The following is a 24,510-nucleotide window of genomic DNA, read 5'->3' as shown; positions in this document are numbered from 1 at the left end:
TTCCTTCCATTTTTATTCACGTTTTAAAATAATTTCATATAATATTTTTATCCATTAACTGTATTTAAATCTCTCGGCCGAAAGTTTTTTCCGGGTCAAGAATTCAAGAAAACCGGTTGACCGGTTAAACAGGGGCAGAGCTAAAGGCACAAATTTCTGGAGTTTTTGTCAGGCCCTGCCTGGGGGTTAAAACATATTTTTCTGTTGCGCCTTCCACATTGGGGTACCCTTGACTTAAGGATTAAGTCTTAAGCCGACCGGGAAGCCTTGTTTTGGCTCTTTTTGGAGAGGAACGATCGTAGCCTAGGATACTTTTTTGTACATTAGTTGCCCTACACCCAAGGACCAGGCCCTGTAAGTTTCATTCTGACCGAGGACAAGAACTTTTTGGTCCATTTCCAGCCCTAGTGCCATCTCAAAGTTTAACCCAGAGAGCAATCCCTGGAACGTTCGAGTTTTTCACAAACCCAACATAAAAATAAGTCCCGTTTTTCCATCATAAAGCCTATGTGTGTACAATTAATAATTTGTAGCAATTAGGGCCCTTATCCTAGGGACTTTGGCAGAGATCTTACCGTCAAACGAAACATATTTATTGGACCTTCTAACTATTTGGACCAAATTTCTGTCTTAAACCCATAATCACTTGTCTTAGTGGGTTGCAAGAGGATGGAGGTAGTAAAAAGGGCATAAGAAGGTGTCCTCTAACAACTTTTTACTCCTTAAAAGGGAACTAGAACTTTTAATCTTCAAGGGAATAAGCCCTCTCCAAAGTTTCTATGACCCCTTTTCCATACAAAGTGGCCAGGTTAAAAAAAAATAATACATTTTGGACATAAAGCTCTTTACTTAGGAAGCGCGAAAGCACTACCTCCGATACATTTATATTTGACTAAAGCATGAGCTGAACGATGCAGGTGAGTTTAAATGCAAAAGGAAAGAAGAGAGAAGCAGAAGAAAAATGACAAAAAAAGAAGTTATCCAGACTGTACTTTAAAGATGGAACTATTGTCAGGGTTGATTCCTTGAGTCTTCAGGGGTTGCTATTTAACCGGACCTCTCTTAGTTTAACTGGCTGAGTGGAGTAGAATAACTTCGTATAAAAAAAGTAAATAAAAAAAAAACGATTTATAATGCATAACAAAAACCGTTATCTCGGATATCCCCAATCTTTCCATATATGTATCGTACATCAGGCTCGTCACTGAGTATGGGTGTCCTCTGACCGTTGACATCACACTAGTACAACTTCATTCAAGTACTTCCAAACCCAGGCCGTATCCAGGGGGGGTAAGGGATTTAAACCGTTTTTTAAAGTTCTTTTTTGTACCCCCCCCCCCGCCCGAAAAAGATCCTGGATGCGTTATTGGTCCAAATGAAGCTATAAGAGCATAGCTTCTGGCGAGAGTACTGCAAACTGTCTTAGTTGCTAAAACGAACAACAATTTTTGAACTGATCGAGCAACGTCCCACACTGAAAATTAACTGGCACAATGCTTTTTTATGTGGCATAATCGTAAACAACGGGACCAGAGATACTGAAAATGTTCAGATTTCCATGATATTCTTGCGAAGTAACGGTGTAAGCATTAATTCCACTGGGGCGGCTTTAAGAGGTGTCAAGACAGCTAGTCACAGAAACATTTTGTAACAATTTTCCAGTCATCACATTTAAATGCCATTGCGAAAATTGCCACTGCTTTTTTGGAGGTCATCCGACGAATTGTCATTATTTTTTTCGTCATCTCTTTAACCGTCACGGGCAAAATTGTCTGTGTCATATCTACTAAATAGCTTGCAGCTACAATAAATATTCCAATTGATGCATTCCAATGTTCGGACTAGAGAGAAGTCGGAAATGGATAATTAATCATTTCTCAAACATGGATGCAAATTTACAGTACATTCAAAGATCAGACTCTGGGAACAAGTTTTTAGCAATGTGAGTTACATCTTAGTTTTCGTCTTTCTTCTCGTTCAAACAACACTCCAAACCCTCCTTTTCTTATAAATTATCATAATACGAGTAGCAGGGTGAACAAAATCAGCAAGAACTGGAGCAATAAAATATTAATTCGGTAAAAGAAACCTCGCCATTCAAATTTCTTATTCTAGGTGAGCGTCAGAGCAGAAACGAAAGCAAAAAAAGGAAAAAAAACAAAATCAGTATAGACCGGTGCAAAGCGTATAATATGTGTCTTTGTTTTTAGTGCTTTCTCTTCCTCTCACAAATTTCGGAAAACCGATCAACATTATTCATCAGTAGATAATCCCTCCTTAACTATAAAACTACCTCGAGCGCATGCGCACGATAGGTGCTTCAAGTTACCAGCTCCAGAACCTTTTGAGGGTTGTTACTACCTTTGCTGAGGTTGTACATGACCATTGTCAGTTACTTATCCTGTGAAGTAACACTTCCCCAGGAACTTCGCATCTGCTGCATAGGCTAAATGTCTATAAAGCTGGTACTTATATCGCAAAGACTAGCACCATAAAAATAAGCAACTGATCGCACCAGGAATATTATACATAAAAAGGATACACAGTTAACACCAAGCATAACGTAAGACAAGTACATACAAAAGAGTCTTCGCTAAAATGATCAATGACAAAAGATAGGATTTCTTGAATGCCCCATTAAGGATTAAGAGGGCGGCTAAGAAGCTAATCGATTTTTATTTAACAAACATTCCTGAAACACCCAAAAGTTATTTTCAATTAGGAACAAGATTAAAACTGACTTGTGGGGGTATAGAGTTTCTAGATGCATGTTTTTGATCCTTCGCACGACAATATAGCAAAAAAGGTAAATTTAATGGGAAAATAGGAATCCAGTAGTCAAAGGTTTGGCTAAAACAGTGTTAGGTAAAACAAAGCTGATGCGTTAATGACTGTTTGGAAAAAAAAAACTGATTACTTTTGGTATCTAAGGGAATTTCATTATATTTCATTGATAATAAAAGATCTCTTTGTACTTTCCACTGTTAAATAAATTGAAAATTCAGAAATGTAATTAAGACAATGCATAAAATAAAAACAGCGCGAATATTTCGGCTTGTCACCCGGAAACCTTTCTAATTTATGAAATTCTAGTAAAATAAAATAGTTTTTCTATGAACCAGCATTCATTCCATAAGTATCATTATGTGACGACATTTCTATATAAGAATCTAACAAAACTAAATAACATTTTTATATTAAGATCTTGCGTATAACCAACTACTACTAACAAGTTACTGCAGCACCAAACAGCCTGAGGTCAATACAGCTACACACGCTCCTCCTTCATCCCGATCTATTCGAAGTCTCCCTCTTTACACCTTCCAAAGAAAATCCCATTTACCTTAAATCTTTCCTTACGACATCCTCCCACCCTATTTGGGGAAGACCTGCTTTCCATTTGGTCGACAAGGACAATTTTTGGCAATCAGTCAGCCGCAGAACGAGTCCTACCCGTCTCAACCTTTCGCTCATTATAGCCCTAGAAAGCGGAATTGAACTACACTTTTCGTACAGCCTACTGTTTAAGATACGCTCATTCAGTCGGGTACCCAAAACAATCCGCAAACAATTTCTCTGGAAAAAATCGAGCAAATCTTCCTCCGTTTTTCGGAGCGCCCACGCTTCAGAATCATACTTGACCAGTCATCACTGTAGCTTCAAATATTCGAATCTTCGTTTACAGACTTAACTTCCTATTCTTGCAAACTTTTTTTCAACTGTGAAAAGACACTGTGTAGCCTAGTATAACCATACCGTATAACCTAGGTAAATACAATTTACAAGACCCCACTGCCTTTCCATCTATAATTGAAACTAAATGAAAATATTGAAAACGGGAAACACTTGTAATAAGAAAATGAACGTTGAAAGAAAAAAAGCTTTCCATTCTAAAAATAAATAAAGTCCGAATATATCTGCTTCGTATCTGGAAGCCCATTTCAGTACAAAATAAAGCAGAGAAAAAAAGAACTAGCTTATCCGAATTAACACATACATAAAGATATGTGAAAAAATCACAAACGCTAGAAAAAAAAATAAAACGAAAGAAACTCACATTTCATAACCTACAGTTACTAGTTTTTAAACGAGTCCAAGATGATAATTAACGCACAAATACAAGACAGGGTGACATCTATTTGCTACAACTATTGTGGGTGTCCGAGTTGTCTTCTGATGTGAGACTGTACCAAATGAAGCAATAATTTTTGTTTAAAATTCCTACGTATAAACTTAGTTAAATCAAGTAAAATTAGATACAAGCAAAAGATCCATTAATACTCGTAACTTCGAAAAATTGAATGTATTCTTCTTTTCTAATCTAGCCGAAGTACGTTGACTTTTCCCACAGGTTTTTTCATTTGGATCTTTATTTATTAAATTCAAGCTTGTTCGCAGTGGCGTAATTTCGTCAAAATTCTGGGGAGAGGGTGGCAAAGTTGGAACCAGTTCTCCCAAATCAAGTGAAAATGACAGTGAAAACTAAGAAAACAGCCATGTATTATCAAAAAGATAATAATATACTAAAGAAAACTGACATGGTTCTCTAGATAATTGAATTATGCAGGCTTACCTTAGTTTTGACAAGATTTTTTTGCAGAAACTAAATTTCAGCTGGGGGGGGGGAGGGGCAAACTGAGGTCTGGGGGGTAAACTTGGGTCTAAAGTAAAAAAATGCCTGCCCCATGGCAAATTACGATCGTACTTATTTGGAGTTGACAGTCCCAAAATTTCTTATCCTCTTCCTTATTAGAAGCATATGAGGTTCTTGCATGTTTTTTAATTAAACCATTACAAGCAAGGTTTAATCTTTATTCTCCTTTATCTCTATTCATATAAGTCCCCTGTGTTTCTTTCTATGATCAACCTAGCACCAGTCCAACGCAATTATCAATTATTTTTCTATGATCAGACATCATATTATGTTTGGAAGATTAAATAAATGCTCAACAATTGCTGATTCGAAAGTTGCTATCTGTTTGCTCTAATAATTCAAAAATTTAACCCCTAATTGAAACGGGAGCCAGCGTTTTTCCCCGGACCCCCCCCCCCCCCATGGAAAACTCAACCACAGGTAATATTGAACAACCACGAATAAAGTGCAAAATAGGTACCTCAAATGCAGGGGCGTCGTTTGGGGGTGGCAAGAGGGGGAAGTTGCCCCCCCCACCCCCAATAATATGGAGAAAAAGAATATTATACATCCCATGCCCTTTGACTATCGAGATATGGACCCTTCTTGCCCCCCCCCAATAAAAATGCTGAAGATTCGCTTCTGCTAAAATCTCAATCAGATGTCCTAAGGGGTAACAAAAAGACTTGATATCAAGAACAGCTTTAGGGCAGGGGCTGGTTGGCCTCCAACCACTTTCCACTTATAAAAAAAGGGCTTAGAACTATCAATTTCCAACAGAATGAGCATCCAAAAAAGTTTCAACGACCACAAGGGGGAGGTAGGGGAATAGGAAGGGCCAGCCCCCTCCTATACGGTATAAAATCTGACAATTCTGGGGTTTAATGTTACTCTTTACTTTCATGATAACAGCGTAGACCAGAAATATTCCCAGAAATCAAGAGGTACTAAATATCAATTAATACCTCTACCCCTCCCGCGCCCCTCCCTTAGAACTAATTCTGTAATTGTTTGAAGGCCCAATTAGAGTTAGGATGTTTTGGCAGTAAAATACACGCTTTGGTGCATCTGCCCCTCCAAAGTAGACCACGCTTCCCATAACAACCTTAAATCTTAACAATGGGCAACTTGCATAGCTTACAGCCCTTGCCCCGGAGGCAAGGGGATAATTATCCGAGGGGGGATTTTCCAGGGTGGGGGAAACACTTAGACCCAGTTGAAACAGAAATTTATCATAAGAAGTTCGAAGAACTTCAAATGAAAACTGTGTTATCGTAGTAACGGAAGCATATTTAATTCGTCGAAGATTTATCAGAAGACGCAGAAAAAGACATACAAGCGACGTGCCCAGTATGAATGCTGTTCGCGTAGATAAAGAAGACTACTGAGCAACGCAAACACAACTCGATTAAAGTGCAGACGCAGCCAATCACAGACACGGTTTAGTGTGAAAGAAGCTTAAGTGTAGGATCTTCACTATGTACTTCTAAAGACTTAATACCAAAAAACTTACAAAGCGGTGTATATCTAGTATGAAAAATTTTACGCGGGCAGAACACAATAAAACTTAGAATAATAGGCTCCATCAGCACAGAAGATCAACAAATCCCTTCCTAAAGGGCAATAAAGGGCCACAAACTATCGAATGCAGCAATTATAAAGTGCTTATTTGATCTTCCACGCCCTTATATAATGTTTGATCAAACAAAAGTAATTGATAATTCCGTTGGAATGGCAAAACTTTAAGAGAGATCACAGAAAGAAAAAACGGCAACTATATTCAATGGAGACAAGGGAGAATACAGAAAAAATTCTAGTTCTAAACACAGGTTAAAAATTCGTAAGTTTCTAATAAAGAAATAGATAAGGGGATTTTAGACTTCCAACTTCAAGCAAGTCTGAACTTCATAAATTAAGGTCAAAATGAAATAAAATTTGGGAGAAGTCAGCCTACTTTGGGTAGTTCAGTAAAAGAAAACATTCATTCAATCTTTCAAAGACACGAGTGTTAAAGGACTTTTGAACCTGTTTTTACTCTAACGGATATCACTTGTGATACGCAAGAATTTAATTACAAATAATGCTTCATTTTGTTAGAATCACATATCAAAAGACAAGTCGCATTTACAGGATAGTAAATAGCATTAACATCGCCGTGTGTTTCTGCGTGAATGACCACAATGGACATGTTTAATAACAACTTTAGCAAACTAAAAGTGCTTCTTCCATTTTTCTTTTTGTACAGCGTTTGTTTTTTTGTCATCTTTCATGTATACGTCTGTTCTTTTAAGCCATTTTCCCTTTTTTTTCTTACTATCAAAGAAACCGAAACGATTGGACTTAATAATGCCCCCCCCCCTTTGAAATGGCACCCCTGGTCCCAAGATGACTTGTTCTTTAAACAAAAGGATAGAACCTCCCTTTAACACGGTAAAAAAATACGCTGTTTCTGCTTAAAATTTGTCTCAATTTTTAAATGTAAAGTTAATGCTGTTACTTTAAAACACACCATATATATCAGCTAACACTGTATCGCTTTGCCCTCCAAAAGATAAGACGAATAAAAGGTAAATCAACCAGTAATTTATGCACCCCTCTTCCCTGAAGATGAGCATGCTTTAAGTTTCTTCCTTCCTATTCTCTCCCCATGATAGAGGAGACACCCTTGAACAATGACAGTTAACCTCAGGACTGTAAAGGTCTTAAATTTCATCTTTAAAAACTCATTGGCCATAGGTGCCGGCTCTCGAAATTCCAAGTGAATCCGACGACTTTAATAGGAAAGGTAGGTGAAAATCCATCCCCTGTCCCACTAGCCCAAACTACTTTCCGATTAAGTTTCTGGTGATTGTGATTACTTTCGTGCAAAAATCTGTAAAGAGCATTATGTTACTGAAAACCCAAATTCTCATTTCCTATTGGCCCACGATAAATTCCAATCCAATGTGTTAAAAGGTATACACATATAACTTCTGAAAATTTAGTAGCGGGAAAGGGAAGGCATTGAAGGGGGCACGGGCTCAATTTGTGTCTCTAGTCACACATACTGAAAATAGTTGCATAATTTCACTTCAAACTAGGTGTGATATGCCTGCCTTTCTACAGTAAAGTGACAGGAAGAAGGGGGTATAATTGAGGTAAAAAGTAAAAAAATAATCATTCATAATTGGGAGGGGGGCTCAAAGGGTCAATTTATGTCCTCAGCCATCCAATCCTTGTATGGAATAAAGTTCCGGTTCAAATAAAGTAAAACATGCCCATTTTTCTAATAAAAGGTGGACGGGGGCATGAGAGAGGATTTCTTGATTTTTTGGAGGGAGCAAATGTCCGGTTTGTCCTCCAGTCATGTGAGTTGAAAATCGTTGCGCAAATCCTGTATAAATAAGGGACAGCATGTCTATCTTTAAGGCATAATTGGTGTTGGGCCTCTAGCTCTTTAGAGCCCCAGTTTTATCAATTTAAAATCCTTCTAAGAATCAGGTTCGAACAAAACGCCATATGCCTATCTTCTCGCTGAGACGTTGCCAGTGGGAGCGGCAGGGAAATGTTGGAGGGACCAGTGCCTTAAAACAAGGATTGAAAATCCTTGCAAGATCTCGCTTTAAAAAAGCAACGTGCCTAAAAAGCAAAGCAGTTGTTTCCGTAACAAAAACGTACCACATACCTAACGCTTTACCTAAAACTTAGATGTTAGAGGCCATTGACCCACTTAGGATCTCAGCCAATGCAGATTGAAAGTCCTTGCATGATACTGGTTCAAAGAGGTGCAAGATACCTATCTTACGGCTAAAAAGCAAAAGCAGGCGAGGTCAACGAAAGTTTGGCGTGCGCCAACTTTCCAATATTACTACTAAGAAAATAGCAAAGGGCAACTTCTAGTTTCTTCAACAATGAGAGAATCATTAAATTTTTAGCTACTCATGGGATATTCCTCTGCATCAGTCCCTGTCATAGGAAATTAAGCAACAGATTTCAACGAAAATCACAAACAGAAATGAGTTATAAGAATAGAGGGCAGTACTTTTGGATCCGTGAGAAAATGCTCCTTTTCTGGCTCTGTAACTTTTTCTATTTATCGTTCTATGAAAATATTTTGGCGAAGGGGCCAGAGAATAGTTTTATATCGTAAGCACTTCTAGATTTTAGCCTAACTTCAATTCAAAGCTGATGCCTGCTTGAACGATGCTCTCCACTCGAAAGGAGTCATACCTCAAAGAAATAAAAGCTTGATGGAGAAGCTTGAGATAATCCTCTCTGACTGAGCAAAAACTCTGCTATAGCGCACACACCTCAGGCTCTGGCTCAAGGATAAGCAATAATCATTCTTTTTTGACCAATGAAAGAATTATACAGTTTTCCCAAATCTGAAAAATGTAGTTCAATCCCGCTTTCTAGGGCTATAATGACAGAAAGGTTGAGATGGCTAGGACACGTTGAGTGGACGAAGGATGACAGATTGCCGAAGATTGTCCTTTTCGACCAACCGTCAAGGGCTAAACGGAAAGCAGGTCGTCCACGGCTGGGGTGGGAGGATGTCGTAAGGAAATATTCAAGGGAAATGGGAACTTCCTGGGAGGGTGTAAAAAGGGAGGCTTTGAATATATTGGGATGAAGGAGGAGCCTGCGTAACTGTGTTGGCTTCAGGCGGGTTGGTGCTGCGGTGAGTTGTTAGTAGTAGTAGTAGTAGTAAGGCCATTTGTCAATCCGTCAAGTGGTCCAAACTCTCAGAAAAAACGAGTCGTCGGACTGTTATCACTTTCTCACAACAAACTGAAATCACCAGCATTTGAAAAAAAACAGAACCTGATCAAATTAAATTGCTGCTTTCAATCATTTTTTTTAATCAGTATTTCTTATCAAGAAGTTCGAGTAAAAAAGAATAACTGTTCTTTATTCATATTAATCAAAAGAACTTTTTGCACAAAATAAGTTTTTCAAAAAAAAGTAAAGAACTCCGTTAAACCAAAAATGAACAAAAATAGAACCAAATAATCTACCAAGGATACAACTACCACAAATCAGCATCAATAAATAAATGAAACCCAAAACAAACAGAAATTAAAATAAGTCAAACTCAAAACGAGCAGAAATTAATACGAGTAGGATTCTAAAACCCTATACCTTCTAAAAGCCAGAATATAATTTGTACTTACAGAAAAAAATTCAAATGAATTTACTGAAAAAATGTGCATTGTCAGTTTAATATGGATAAGCTGATATATATTCCTTAAAATCTCAATTAACTTTTGCTTTCTTAAATTTATAAGTGAAAACATTTAAAAGAATTCTTTTCAGTAAAGTACAAATTATATTCTGGCTTTTAGAAAGCATAGGGTTTAGAACTCTACTCAGATTAATCTCTGCTCGTTGTGAGTTTGACTTCTTTTAATTTCTGTTTGTTTTGGGTTTCGTTTATTTATTGATACTGATTTGTGATAGCTGTATCCTTGTTAGATTATTTGATTCTATTTTTGTTCATTTTTGGTTTAATGGAATTCTTTACTTTTTTTTGAAAAACTAATTTTTGGTAGAAGGTTTTTTTGATTAATTTTTCTTTAACTGGTACCAACATAGTCTTTTTCAGGGAAGAAGACTTTGGCAATTCTGAAGTTAAGAAACTACTTTTTGCATAAGAACCTTTAATGCCCCCTTGGTGCAACTTACAACTCTTACCCCTAATTTCTGGGGTTTGTTTCAACCCCAAAAGCCTTGTTATATGATATTTAGATTATTTTGAATAGAATGGCTATATCAAAACTTCTATTAGACGCATTTCGGGACAATATGACATGTGTAGGGGTGAGAAGGTAGCTGTCCTCTGATCACTTTGACTCTTAAAAAGAGCACTAGAGCGTCTGATTACCAATCCAATGATCCCCCTTTCAAGTTTATGTGATAACGCTTTGTATAAAAACCCTATATATCCCCAGGGCACAACTTAAAACACTTGCCCTTAAAGCTGGGAGGATTTTGTTACCCTTAAAGGCATAGTTTTTAAACCTTTCTGATAGGCTTAACAAAATGGCTGTATCAAAATTTTGACCAGAAGTTATTGGGGAAATGATAGGCGTGGAAGGAGAAATTTGCCCTCTGATCACTTTCGACTAATAAAAAAGCCACTAGTCCTCTCAATTTGCAATCAAATGAGCCCTTTTTGAAGCTTCTACGACAAAACTTTCTATAGAAATGTTATATGTCCCTAGGGCATAACTTAAGACCCTTGTCCTAAGGGTTATGGGGATAGAGTTGTCATCCTCAAAGACATAATTTCAGACCTTTCAACTACGTTGAACAAATTAACCATATCAAAATGTTGATCGGAAATGTTTGAGGAAATGATGGGCGTTGGGGGTGGGGGGCTTCTCCCTCTGATTACTTTCGACTATTAAAAAGGGCAATATCCCCCTCAATTTCCAATTGAAAGAGTCCTTTTTGAAGTTGTTACGACAAAACTTTCTATATGATATTATATGCCCCCAGGGCACAACTTACAAACTTACAGGGCACTAACCCTCTCAATTCCCAATTGAATGAGACCTTTTTGAAGTTTCTACGACAACGCTGGCAAACACCTAATTTCCAGAACTTTCAATTACGTTGAACAGAATGTCTAACTCAAAATTTTGATTGGATGTGTTTGGGAAAATGGTAGGCTTGAAAGGGGTGTTAGTTGCCCTCTAATCACTTTTGACCATTGAATAGGCCTCTAACGATTTCAATTTCCAATCGAATGCGCCCTTTTTGAAGTTTCTACGATAACGCTTTCTATAAAACCTTATATGCCCCCAGGGCATAACTTACAACCCTTGCACTGAGGGCTGTGGGAGGAGTGTCAACCTCAAAGTCATAATTTCCTAACTTTTTAACTACGTTTAGTAAAAAGGCTATCTAAAAATATTTATTGGATGTTTTTGGGGAAATGGTGGGGGTGGGAGGGGTGTTAGTTTTCCTCCAATCACTTTTGACCATCAAAAAGAGCACTAGCCCTTCGAAGTTTCTATTACAACACTCCATAAAAACCTTATATACCCCCAGGGCATACCTTACAACCCTTGCCCGGAGGGGCGTGGGGGGGGTTGAGGTTGATCATCGTCAAAGACCTAATTTTCAGAACTTTCAATTACGTTGAAAAGAATGGCTATTTAAAAATGTTGATTGGATGTATTTGGGGAAATGGTTGGCGTGAGAGGGAGGTTAGTTGCTCTACAATCAGTTTCGACTAGCCTATTAAAAAGGGCAGTAGCCCTTTCAATTTCCAACTATAGGAGTCTTTTTTTAAGTTTCTACGCCAATATTTCCAATAAAAAATTTTAAATTCCCCCATGGAATGGCTTACAGCCTTAGCCCTGAGGGCTCTGGGGGGAGTATCATCCTCAAAGACCTAATTTCGAGATCTTTCAACAACGTTGAACAAAATGTCCATCTCAATATTTGATTTAATGCGTTTGGGGAAATAGTGAGCGTGAGAGCGCAGCTTGCTGCACTCCAATCACTTTCGACTATTAAAAAGCGCACTAGGCCTTTAAATTTCCAACCGAATGAGCCCTTTTTGAAGTCTCTACGAAAATGCTTTCTATAAAAACCTTATATGCCTCCAGGGCATAACTTACAACCCTTGCTCTGAGGAGTTTGAGGGCTTTGTCACCCTCAAAATCATAATTTCCAGAACTTTCAACTACGTTGAACAAAATGGCTATCTCAAAATTTTCATTGAATGTGTTTGGAAAAATGGTGGGCGTGCGAGGGGGGTTAGTTGCTCTCCATTCACTTTCGACTATTAAAAAGGGCACTAGTCCTTTTAATTTACAATCAAATGAGTCCTTTTTGAAGTTTATACGACAACACTTTCTATAAAAACCTTAGATTCCCACAGGGCATAACTTATAACCTTTGCCCTGAGGGCTCTGAGGAGGCTGCCATCCCAAAAGACATAATTTCCAGAACTTTTAACTATGTTGAACAAAATGAATATCTAAAATTTTGATTGGATGTGTTTAGAGAAATGGTGGGCGCAAGAGGGGGTTAGTTGCCCTCCAATTACTTTCAACTATTAAAAAGGGCACTAGCCCTTTCAATTTTCAATTGAATGAGCCCTTTTTGAAGTTTTACGACAACGCCTTCATAAAAACCTCATATGCCCCCAGGGCATAACTTACAACCCTTGTCCTGAGGGCTGTGGGGGGTTGTCATCCTCAAAGACATAACTTCCAGAACTATCAACTACGTTAAAAAAAAGGCTTTCTAAAATTTTTGATTGTATTTGTTTTGAAAATGGTGGGCGTGAGCGCGGGGTTAGTTGTCCTCCAATTACTTTCGATTATTAAAAAGGCCACTAGCCATTTCAATTTCCAATGGAATTAGCCCTTTTTGAAGTTTCTACGACAACATTTTCTATAAAAAAACCTTATATGCCCCCAGAGCATAGCTTAAAGCCCTTGTCCTGGGGGTTATGGGGGGGGGGTGTCATCCTAAAAGACCAAAGTTTCAAAAATTTCAACTACGTTGAACAAAATGGCTATTTAAAAATTTTGATTGAATGTGTTTGGGGAAAAGTTGAGCGTGAGAGGGTTGTTAGTTACCTTCCAATCACTTTCGACTATTAAAAAGGGTATCAGCCCTTTGAATTTCTAATCGATTGCGCCTTTTTCAAGCTTCTATCACAGTGCATTCAATAAAAAACCTTATATGCCTCCAGGGTATAACTTGTAACCCTAGCCCTTACGGTTCTGAAGGGGTTATCATCCTCAAAGACCTAATTTCCAGAGCTTTCAACTACGTTGAACAAAATGGCTATCTCAAAATTTTGATTGGATGTGTTTGGATAGACGGTGGGCGCGAGAGGGGTGCTAGTTACTCTCCATTCCCTTTCGACTGCTAAAAAGGTCAATAGACCTTTCAATTTTCCATCCAATGTCCTCTTTTTGAAGTTTTTGCGAAATCGCTTTCTATAAAAAACTCATGTACATAAAGGATATAGTTTACAACTTTTGTCTCAAGGGGTTTGGGGCTTTGCCACTCTACAAGCACTAATTTCCTGAACTTTTAACTAAGTGGAACAAAATGGCTATCTCGAAATTTTCATGGGTTGTGGTTGGGAAAATGGTGGGCGTGAGAGGGGGGCTAATTGCCCTCCAATTACTTTCAACTGTTAAAAAGGGCACTAGTCCTTTTAATTTACAATCAAATGAGCCCTTTATGAAGTTTTTACGACAACACATTCTATAAAAACCTTATATTCCCACAGGGCATAACTTATAACCTTTGCCCTGAGCGCTGGGGGGGGGGGAGGGTTGTCAACCTCAAAGACCAAATTTTAAAAACTTTAAACGACATTGAAGAAAATGGCTATCTCAAAATTTTGATTGTATGTGTTTGGGAAAAAGGTGGGCGTGCGAGGGGGGTTGGTTGCCCTCCAATCCCTTTCGACTATTAAAAAGGGCACTATCCCTTTGAATTTCCAATCGAATGAGCCTTTTTTGAAGTTTCTACGACAACACTTTCTATAAACATCTTATATGTCGCCAGGGCATAACTTACAACCCTTGTCCTGAGGGCTTGGGGGGAGTCTTCGCTCAAAAAAAAAAATTTCCCATGAGGAATCGACTGCGTTGAAGAAAATGGCTATCTCAAAATTTTGATTGGATGAGTTTGGGGAAATGGTAGGCGTTCAAGGGGTTCTAGCTGCATTCCGTTCTCTTTCGACTATTAAAAAGGGCACTAGCCACACCAATTTCCAATCGAATGAATCCTTTTCGAAGTTTCTACGACAACTCCTTAGATACGAAGTGCCCTGGTCTACCCCCCCCCCCCAAAAAAAAATAATAATAATACATTGTGCCAACATCGTTCTTTTCTTAGGCAGCGCCGTTTGCGCTGCCTATGATTTTCTTCGTGTATTCCAAGATAAACTACTCTATTCCTAGAGCAGTGCAACCACGTAACATTCATGATTTTTGGTGTTCAATGACGATGGAATTTCAAAACGCTTAGATATGAACAAAATGGCTATCTCAAAATTTTGATAGAAGCATTTGCGGAAAAAGGACATGGAGGAGCTGACTGCCCTTCTATTACCATTGACTCTTAAAAAGGGAACTAGAACTTTCGATTTAAAATCGAACGACCCTTCACCGAAGTCTGTACAATCCCTTCCGTAAAAACCTTATATGTTAGCAATAGACAACTTGCATTACTTAAAGCCCTGGGGGCTGTGAGGATTTTTCCAGCCCCGGAACACAGTGATTGGACTTTAAGGGTATTTTGAGCAAAATAGCCATCTTAAAACTTTCATTGGATGAATTTAGGGAAGAGGCCGGGGGGGGGGGGGCTGTGTCAACACCGGAGGAATTGTTATACGATATTTGGAGTATTTTGAACAGAATGACTATCTCAGAATTTGCGGGGAGGGGCTAGTTGTTCTCCGATCACTTGACTTTTAAAAAGGGAACTAAAACTTCCAATTTTAAAAAGGGTACTTAAAACCTTCCATAAAAACCTTACATGGTCCATGGGCATAACCTAAAACCCTTGTCCCCGGTTACGGGGGGGGGGGGGGGTGTAATGGATGCATTTGGGGAAATGCGGGTAAATGGGGATATTTGCCCTTCGATCACTTTTGACTCTTAAAAGGGAACTAGTAATTTCAATTTCCAGTCAAATGAGCCACCTCCAAGGTTAATACGACCACCCCCTCCATAAAATTTTATAATCAATTGGGTCATAACTTACAATCCTTAACCCCGTGCTCTAGCGGGCTGTGTTAACACTGAAGGCATTGTTATATGATCTTTGAACTATTTTGTACAAAAAGCCTATCTTAGAATTTTGATCGGATACAGTTGGGGAAAAGGGGACGACGGGGGGGGGGGGTAGTTGCTTTATGATCACTTTTGACTCTTTAAAGTTAACCCCAGGACTGTAAAGGTCTTAAATTTCATCTTTAAAAACTCATTGGCCATAGGTGCTCGAAATTCCAAGTGAATCCGACGACTTTAATAGGAGAGGTAGGTGAAAATCCATCCCCTGTCCCACTAGCCCAAACTACTTTCCGATTAAGTTTCTGGTGATTGTGATTACTTTCGCAAAAATCTGTAAAAAACATTATGTTACTGAAAACCCAAATTCTCATTTCCTATTGGCCCATGATAAATTTCAATCCAATGTGTGAAAAAGTATACACATATAACTTCTGAAAATTTAGTAGCGGGAAAGGGAAGGCATTGAAGGGGCCACGGGCTCAATTTGTGTCTCTAGTCACACATACTGAAAATAGTTGCATAATTTCACTTCAAACTAGGTGTGATATGCCTGCCTTTCTACAGTAAAGTGACAGGAAGAGGGGGGTATAATTGAGGTAAAAAGTAAAAAAATAATCCCTGATTTCTATCTGGAAATCAACTACGCTGAACAAAAAGGCTGTCTCAAAATTTTGATTGGATGTGTTTGGGGAAATGGTGGAAGTGGAAGGGGTGTTAGTTGCCCTCCGATCATTTTCGACAAACAAATATGGCCCAAGCTACTCCAATTTTCAATTAACTGAACCCTTTTCTAAGTTTTTACGATAACTCCTTAGAAGCGATGTGCCCTTGTCTACCCCCCCCCCCCCAAAAAAAAAATAAATAATAATAATACATTGTGCTAACCTCGTTCTTTACTTAGGCAGCGCTGTTTGCGCTGCCTATGATTTTCTTCGTGTATTCCAAGATAAACTACTCTATTCCTAGAGCAGTGCAACCACGTAACATTCATGATTTTTGCCGTTCAATGACGATGGAATTTCAAAACGCTTAGATATGAACAAAATGGCTGTCTCAAAATTTTGATACAATCCTTAACCCCGAGCTCTAGCGGGTTGTGTTAACACCGAAGGCATTGTTATATGATCTTTGAACTATTTTGTACAAAAAGGCTATATTAGAACTTTGATCGGATACATTTGGGGAAAAGAGGACGAGGGGGGGGGGGGTAGTTGCTTTATGATCACTTTTGACTCTTTAAAATTCAATATCCAATCAAATGAGCCTCTTCCAAAGCTTATACGAACATATAAAAACTTTATATGGCCTCGGAGCATGACGTACAACCCTTGTCCCCGGCCACTGGGGGTTTGTGTCAACCCTGAAGGCATTGATATATGATCTTTAGGCTATTTTGAACCCAATGGCTATCTTAAATTTTGATCGGATGCATTCTGGAAAAACGGCGTGGAAGGGGGTCTATTTGCCCTCCGATCACTTTTGACTCTTAAAAAGGGAAAAAAAGGGGGGGGGGGTATTGTTATATGACCTTTGAACTATCTTGAACAAAATCACTATCTCAAAAATTTCGATCGGATGCATTTGGGGAAAAGAGGGTGTGGGGGAGGGGCTAGTTTTTCTCTGATCACTCTTGACTTTTCAAAATGGAACTATAACTTTCAATTTTCAGTCAAATGAGCTTCCTCCGAAGTTAGCACGACCACCCCTTCCATAAAAACCTTATATGGCCCAGGAGCGTAGCTTACAACCCTTGTCCCCGGGTACTGGGGGGTTGTGTCAACCTCGGATGCATTGTTAGATGATATTTTTATTATTTTGTACAAAGTGGCTATCTCAAAATTTGTAGTAAATACATTCGGGGAAAAGCGGGTGTAGGGGGATATTGGGTCATAACTTACAATCCTTACCCCCGAACTCTAGCGGGTTGTGTTAACACTGAAAGCATCATTATGTGATCTTTGAACTATTTTCTACAAAATGGCTATCTTAGAATTTCGATCGGATGCATTTGGGAAAGACGACGACGGGGAGGGGGTGCGTAGTTGCTTTAGGATCACTTTTGACTCTTTAAAATTCAATATCCAATCAGATGTGCCTCATCCAAAGCTTATACGAACATATAAAAACTTTATATGGCCTCGGAGCATGACGTACAGCCTTTGTCCTCGGGCACTGGGAGTTTGTGTCAACCCTGGAGGCATTGATATATGATCTTCAGACTAAACGAAAAAATAATAAAGAAGATAAAAATGAGGATTATACAAGCCAGTGAAATACGTAGAATATAATACAAATATTTTGGTCAAGACCTCCGCTTGACCGTCATCTGTGTACGATAATCGAATAACAATTACTAATAAAATCCAAGTATACTGTAAAAAAAAATCAAACCTTAAAACAAAACCCAACTAACATTTGACGACCCTTTCCATATAACGGTGAAAGGGTAAATACAGTACACCATTACAGATTAGATTGCAAAATATGATTTTGTTGATTTAAGTAAAAACGATCAGAATTAATTAATTCAGCATAAATGGGACTTAAATAGGATTCTCCGGTGTCTCTATTGAGAGCTACCTTTCGGTGAATGTACTTTTTTTTTTTTTTATCTCAACTGCCTCCCTGAAAACTTGCATGAGACCTTTAACGGGGGCAACAATGGAGGTGTTGTCAAATAAAATGAAATGGTGTGAATTGTCATGCACATGTTGAGCCAAGGCGGAATCAAAAATCTCAGGCCTTTGGTGTAGCTCCATAGCTTTGTCGTTTGAAGACCTGTGTTCCAACAACCTCTATCGCAATTTCTGGTGGGTTCTTCCAACATAGAAACAGCCGCAAGAACAGGAAACCCTATAAACACCACTGGCCAAAACGGGGATCGTTTTATGTTTGCCGCTGTTAAAATAGCTCTGAATTCTATTAGAATTTTTGAAGGTGACATTTAAGTTATGTTTCTTCAGAATTTTTTGCAGTTTGTCATTTAATTTGGGAAAATAGGACAAAACAGTAAAGACTTTCTTATCACCCACTAAAGGGATGATATCTGTTGGAGGATGTGGAGATGATAAATCCTTTTTTTCCTTTTTTAATAAAATTCAGAGCTATTTTAACAGCGGCAAAGGTAAAACGAGTCCCATTTTGGGCAGTGGTGTTTATAGGGCTTCCTGTTCTTGCGGCTGTTTCTATGTTGGAAGAACCCACCAGCAATTAGAGGAGAGGTTGTTGGAACACAGGTCCTCAATCACAAAGCTATGGAGCAACGCCAAAGGCCTAAAACTTTTGATTCCGCCTTGGCTCAACATGTGCATGACAATCCACACCATTTCATTTGACAACACCTCCATTATTGTCCCCGTTAAAGGTCTCATGCAAGTTTTCAGGGAGGCAGTTGAGATAAAAAAAGCACATTCACCGAAAGGTAGCTCTCAATAGAGACACTGGAGAAACCTATTGAAGCCCCATCTATACTGAATTAATTAATTCCGATCGTTTTTACTTAAATCAACAAAATCATATTTTGCAACCTAATCTGTGATGGTGTTTTACCTGGAAAGCGTTTAGCTTTTAAAAATGCTCTGTATAAACTAAAAAATTGAATTGCCATTCGGTACTGTATTTTTTTTTCAATTACCCTTTCACCGTTACATGGAAACAAGGCATTACAAATATTACAGGGCATTGTTATATGACCTTTGAACTATTTTGAATAAAATGACCATCTCAAAATATCGATTGGATGCATTTAGGGAAAAGAGGGCGTGTGGGAGGGGCTAATTGTTCTCCTATCACTTTTGACTTTTAAAAAGAGAACTAAAACTTTCAATTTCCAACCAAATGAGCTTCCTCCAAAGTTTACACGACCAACCCTTCCATATAAACCTTATATGGTCCAGGGGCATAACTTACGACCCTTGTTCCCGAGTACTGGGGGGTTGCGTCAACCCCGGATGTATTGTTAGATGATATTTTAACTATTTTGTATAAAATGGCTATCTCAAAATTTGTAATGGATGCATTTGGGGAAAAGAGGGTGTAGGGGTATATTTACCCTTCGATCACTTTTGACTCTTGAAAGGGAACTAGTAATTTCAATTTCCATTCAAACGAGCCTCCTCCATGGTTAATACGACCATTCCTTCCATAAAATTTCATTCCACTGAATCATAACTTACAAACATTTCCCCCGAACTCTAGCGGGTTGTGTTAACACTGAAGGCATTGTTAAATGATCTTTGAACTATTTTGTATAAAATGCTTATCTTAAATTGCGATCCGAAGCATTTGGGGGAAACAGGACGAGGGGGGGGGGATAGTTGCTTTAGGATTACTTTTGACTCTTTAAAAGAGAAGTAGAACTTTCAATTTCCAATCAAATGAGCCTCCTCCAAAGTTTATACGACCACCCCTTCAACACTTGCCCCGAGGCTCTGGGGGGTTGCAGCAACCCCGGAGTGTTTGTTATATGATCTTTGGACTATTTTGAACAAATCAATCTCACAATTTTGACCAGAAGCATTTAGGGAGAGTAGCATGGGGGGGGGGGGCTAGTTCCCCTCTGATGACATTTTACTCTTAAAAGGCAAACTACAACTTTAATTTCCGACCAAATGAGCCTCCTCCAAAGTTTATACGACAACCCCTTCCATAAGGAAGAGGTGGTCAAACCCGGAATTTTGTTATCTGATCTTTAGACTATTTTGAACAAAATGGCTAACTAACAACCCTTGTCCCCGGGTACTGGGGGGTTTTGTTAACCCAGGATGCATTGTTATATGATATTTTGACTGTTTTGTACAAAATGGCTATCTCAAAATTTCTAATGCATGCATTTGGGGAAAAGAGGGTGTGGGGATAGTTGCCCTTCGATCACTTATGACTCTTAAAAAAGGATCTAGAAACTTCAATTTTCAATAAAATGAGCCTCCTCCAAAGTTTATACGACCACCTCTTTCATAAGGAAGGGGTGATCCGACCCGGAATTTTTTATCTGATCTTTAGACTATTTTTAATAAAATGGCTATCTCATAATTTTTAACGGATGCATTTGAGGAAGAGGGTTTGGGGGGCTATTTCCCCTCCGATCACTTTTGAATCTTAGAAAGGGGACTGGAACCTTCAAACGTTGAAGCGTTACGGCCTTTACTAAAGGCAACACTATAGCGATCACTATAGACTCTTAAAAAGTAAATTAGAACTTTCAATTTCCAATCAAATGAGCCTCCTCCAAGGTTTATACGACCGCCCCTTCCATAAGAACCTCATATTCCTCCGAGGCACATCTTAAAACCCTTGCCCATGGGATCGGGGTGGGGCTGTGTCGGCACCAGAGGCATTCTTACATGATATTTGGACTATTATGAACAAAATGACTATCTCAAGATTTCAATCGGATGAATTTGGGGAAAAGAGACCGTGGGGGATAGCGGCCCTCCGATCACTTTTGACTCTTAAAAACGGAACTAGAACTTCTAATTTCCAATCAAATGAGCCTCCTCCAAAGCTTATACGAACTTACAAAAATCTTATATGGCCTCGGGCCATGACTTACAACCCTTGTCCAAGGGCACTGGGGATTTGAGTCAACCTGGTGGTATTGTTATATGATCTTTGGACTATTTTGAACGAAATGGCTATCTTAAAATTTTTATCGGATGCATTTGGGTAAAAGAGGGCGTGAGGGAGGGGCTAGTTATTCACTAAAAAGGGAAGTGACAATTTCAATTTCCAGTCAAATGAGCTTCCTCCTAAGTTTACACGACCAAACCTTCCATAAAAACCTTATGCAGCTCCGGGGCATAACTAACAACCCTTTGTCCCCGGGTACTGGGGGGTTTTTGTTAACCCCCGATGCATTGTTATATGATATTTTGACTATTTTGTACAAAATGTCTATCTCAAAATTTCTAATACTTGCATTTGGGGAAAAGAGGGTGGGGGGATAGTTGCCCTTCGAAAACTTTTGGCTCTTAAAAAGGGAACTAGAAACTTCAATTTCTAATCAAATGAGCCTCCTCCAAGGTTAATACGACCACACCTTCCATAAAACTTTATATCCCCCTGGGGCATAACTTACAATGCTTACCCCCGGGCTCTAGAGGGCTGTGTCAACCCTGAAGGCACTGTTATATGATCTTTGAACTATTTTGAACAAAATGGCTATATTAAATTTCGATCGAATGCATCTGGGGAAAAGAGGGCGAGGGGCTAGTTGCCTTACTATCACTTTTGACTCTTTAAAAGAGAAGTAGAACTTTCAATTTCCGATCAAATGGGCCTCCTCTAAAGTTTGTACGATCACCCCTACCATAAAAACCTGATATGCCCCCGGGGCATAACTTAAAACACTTGCCCCAGGCTCTGGGGGGTTGTGGCAACCCCCGAATTTTTGTTATCTGATATTTGGACTATTTTGAACAAAATGGCTATCTCAAAATTTTTATCAGATGCATTTAGGGAAAAGAGGGCGCGAGAATATTTACCCTCTGGTCGCTTTTGAGTCTACAAAAGGGCACTAGAACTCCCAATTCTAAATCGAATGATCCCCTTCCGAAGTTTATACGACCATCTCTTCCATATGAAGTGCCTCTGGTAAAACAAAATAATAATAATAAAACATTGAAGCCTTTACTATGGGCAATGCTATGGTGTTGCCTAAAACTGTAATGTTTACTTCGATTGTGCCTGCTCACTTTGACGGGCTTTTGCATTTCATTATAAGGGGTAATTCAGAACTTTTGAACGAAGTAGCTTTTCAAATTTGAGGTTCTTCATGTTTTCTCCCATTTTCTTCTTTATATATTGATCTTTTAATTTGTTATGTTATTTTCTTGTATTTTGTAAAAAAAGAAGGACAAAAAACAAAGCAGTCTGTCCTAAGGCAGGAAAAGAGGAGGCTCGGGTGATGAACTAATAGCCTATACCCGTAAGAAATGGTTATTTTTCGATCGACAACGTATTGCCTAGGATCTGATTTGACTTCACAGATGATGATAATGGATCACCCCTGGACACGCTTTCTAACAACGAAACAATTTTTTCACCTTGCGTTTTGGAATGTATGGATTATTAATCCTGAAATCCAGCCTGGCCGCTTCGAAGGTGTAATCAAAATCCTTCAATCATGTAATGTTCAAACACAAGCTCTGTCAGAAGCCAGGCTCAAAGGCTCTGGATCCATACATGTTGATGGATATGCAGTATTCTTCTCTGGAAAAGAGAGGAGACTTAAACCTGGAGTTGCCCTAACTGTAAGCGAATCAGCTAAGAGATCTATGTTCAAGATTATGCTGATGGATGAAAAAATGCTAAAAGCTCTTTTTGCCAGTTCCCAGTTTAGATTTACAATCGTAGCTGTTTATGCCCCAACGAATGAGGCTGATGATTCCTCGCAAGATGCGTTCTATTTTGCACTAAATGATCTAGTTATCTCAGTGCCTGAATATGATATTCTTGTTTTATGTCGCGATTTTAAAGCCAAAGTTGGCGGTGACCCCAGTTATGCACCAGAAGTGATTGGTCAGCACGGTCTTGGCGGAATATCTGACAGTGGATTACGTTTAATTGACCTCTGCGCCAGCCGTGACCCAACTGTATGCGGATCGTGGTTCCCGCACTAAGGTATACACAAATGTACATGGATATCGCCTAATGGGACTTCACGGAATCATATAAATCACGTTCCCATCGGAAACAGGCCCAGACACTGTCCAGAGGGTGTTCGAACTTCTCATGAGGTTGGTTCGTGCTCTGACCACCAACTATAGATTGTCCGTTTTAAATTAAAGCTAATGACTGTCGCCAAATGTAAAAAGTGTTTGAAATTCAGAAGCTGAATGACAAACAAGTGAGGTAAGCGTATTGCGCTGCCCTTTCTAACAAATTTACAAATCTAACATGCAATCAAACAGATGTTGACAAGAAGTGGAACAAAACCGTGGATTCTGCAAATGAAGCCTCTGAAGATTCAATTGGCTGCGCCAAAAAAGAAGAGTCGACAACGAAATGACTCTTGAAACCTCACACAAGACATTAACAAATTAAGATCCAGCTAGAATGCAGCGATAGTAATATCACCCCCAAATTTAAAAACCACCTGTAGACGCAGCATAAACAAACCCACAAGGCTGTAAAATGGTCCATAGGAAATGACGGATGCTACTTTTTGGGGACAAAGGCAGCCAAAGCTGAGACAGCTGCCAGCAAAGGTTGTAGCAGAACAGTGTACCGGATACCGAAGGAGATCACTGGTGACTTTCATAAACCTACATGTATTTTCTGAAAGCAGAGTAGACGAACTACTTACAAGAGAGGAAGATATTGATAACTGATAAACGGCAAAGCTACCAGAGTTGACGGCCTACAGCCTGAATTGTTGAAGCAGTAAAGCTACTGGTCCTAATGAGACCTCTACATGAAATCTTGAATCAGATTTGGAAAAATGAGTGTCCCCAGTGATTGGGGTCATTGTCAAGCTTTATAAAAAATGCTGAACCGTTAGCTGCAACAATTAACGAGGTATTACCTTGCAGTTCATAGGAAGTAAATCCCTTTGCAAAATACTCCTGGATCACATTCAACGGCCAGGCAGATCGTGTGCTGATTTGATGTTCAGTTTAGGAGCACTAAGTGGAGAATCCAACGACTGGCAAACCGAAATGTTAATAGCGACTTCTTGAAGGCTTTCGATTCTGTCAACAGGGAAGCCCTATGAAGAATATGACATTACGGTATACAAGTCAAAAATATTAGAATCGTTTTTGGTTTTTACAATCACCAGCTGGGCGCTGTGCGAACCGACGATGGAGACCTTACAGAATGGTTCCAGGTCCATCCCGGTGTAAGACGAGGCTGTATCCTCTCTCATGTGCTCTTCACGATTCTCTTTGATCACATTCTTCGTCATATTACTTTGTTAGAGGGATTTAGTACGCACTATCTTTGATGGTGATTTTTCAGATGACATTGCGCTCTTTTCTAATCTAAGAGAAGACTTACAACAGAACATCACAGAACACTCAGATACAGCCAGACGAGCGGGATTGTCAACCAGCACTCAAAAGACCAAACTCATGTGCAATAACTTAAATACAACGCCAGAAGCCTGGAGCACTAAGTTAC

At 39.0% G+C, this 24,510-nt stretch overlaps 1 protein-coding gene across 1 annotated transcript; it reads left to right on the top strand.

The window, feature by feature from the left end:
* The first annotated feature begins 22,322 nt into the window (after positions 1–22,322).
* LOC148954549 (protein CFDP2-like) lies at positions 22,323–23,009 on the top strand. The gene has a single exon (XM_089086334.1). It carries the CDS (start codon positions 22,323–22,325, stop codon positions 23,007–23,009), a length of 687 nt encoding a protein of 228 aa, XP_088942460.1.
* Positions 23,010–24,510: the final 1,501 nt, after the last annotated feature.

This window comes from Artemia sp. Qi Xiang Cuo, chromosome 3 (genome assembly GCF_049724085.1).
Source record: "Artemia sp. Qi Xiang Cuo chromosome 3, ASM4972408v1, whole genome shotgun sequence".
NCBI lineage: Eukaryota > Metazoa > Arthropoda > Branchiopoda > Anostraca > Artemiidae > Artemia > Artemia sp. Qi Xiang Cuo.
Note: the sequence above shows the minus strand (reverse complement) of the source record. Positions and strands in the feature narration are given on the sequence as shown.

Coding starts and splice junctions, on each gene's coding strand:
- LOC148954549 (XM_089086334.1), top strand. CDS start 22,323: ATGGTTATTTTTCGATCGACAACGTATTGCCTAGGATCTGATTTGACT.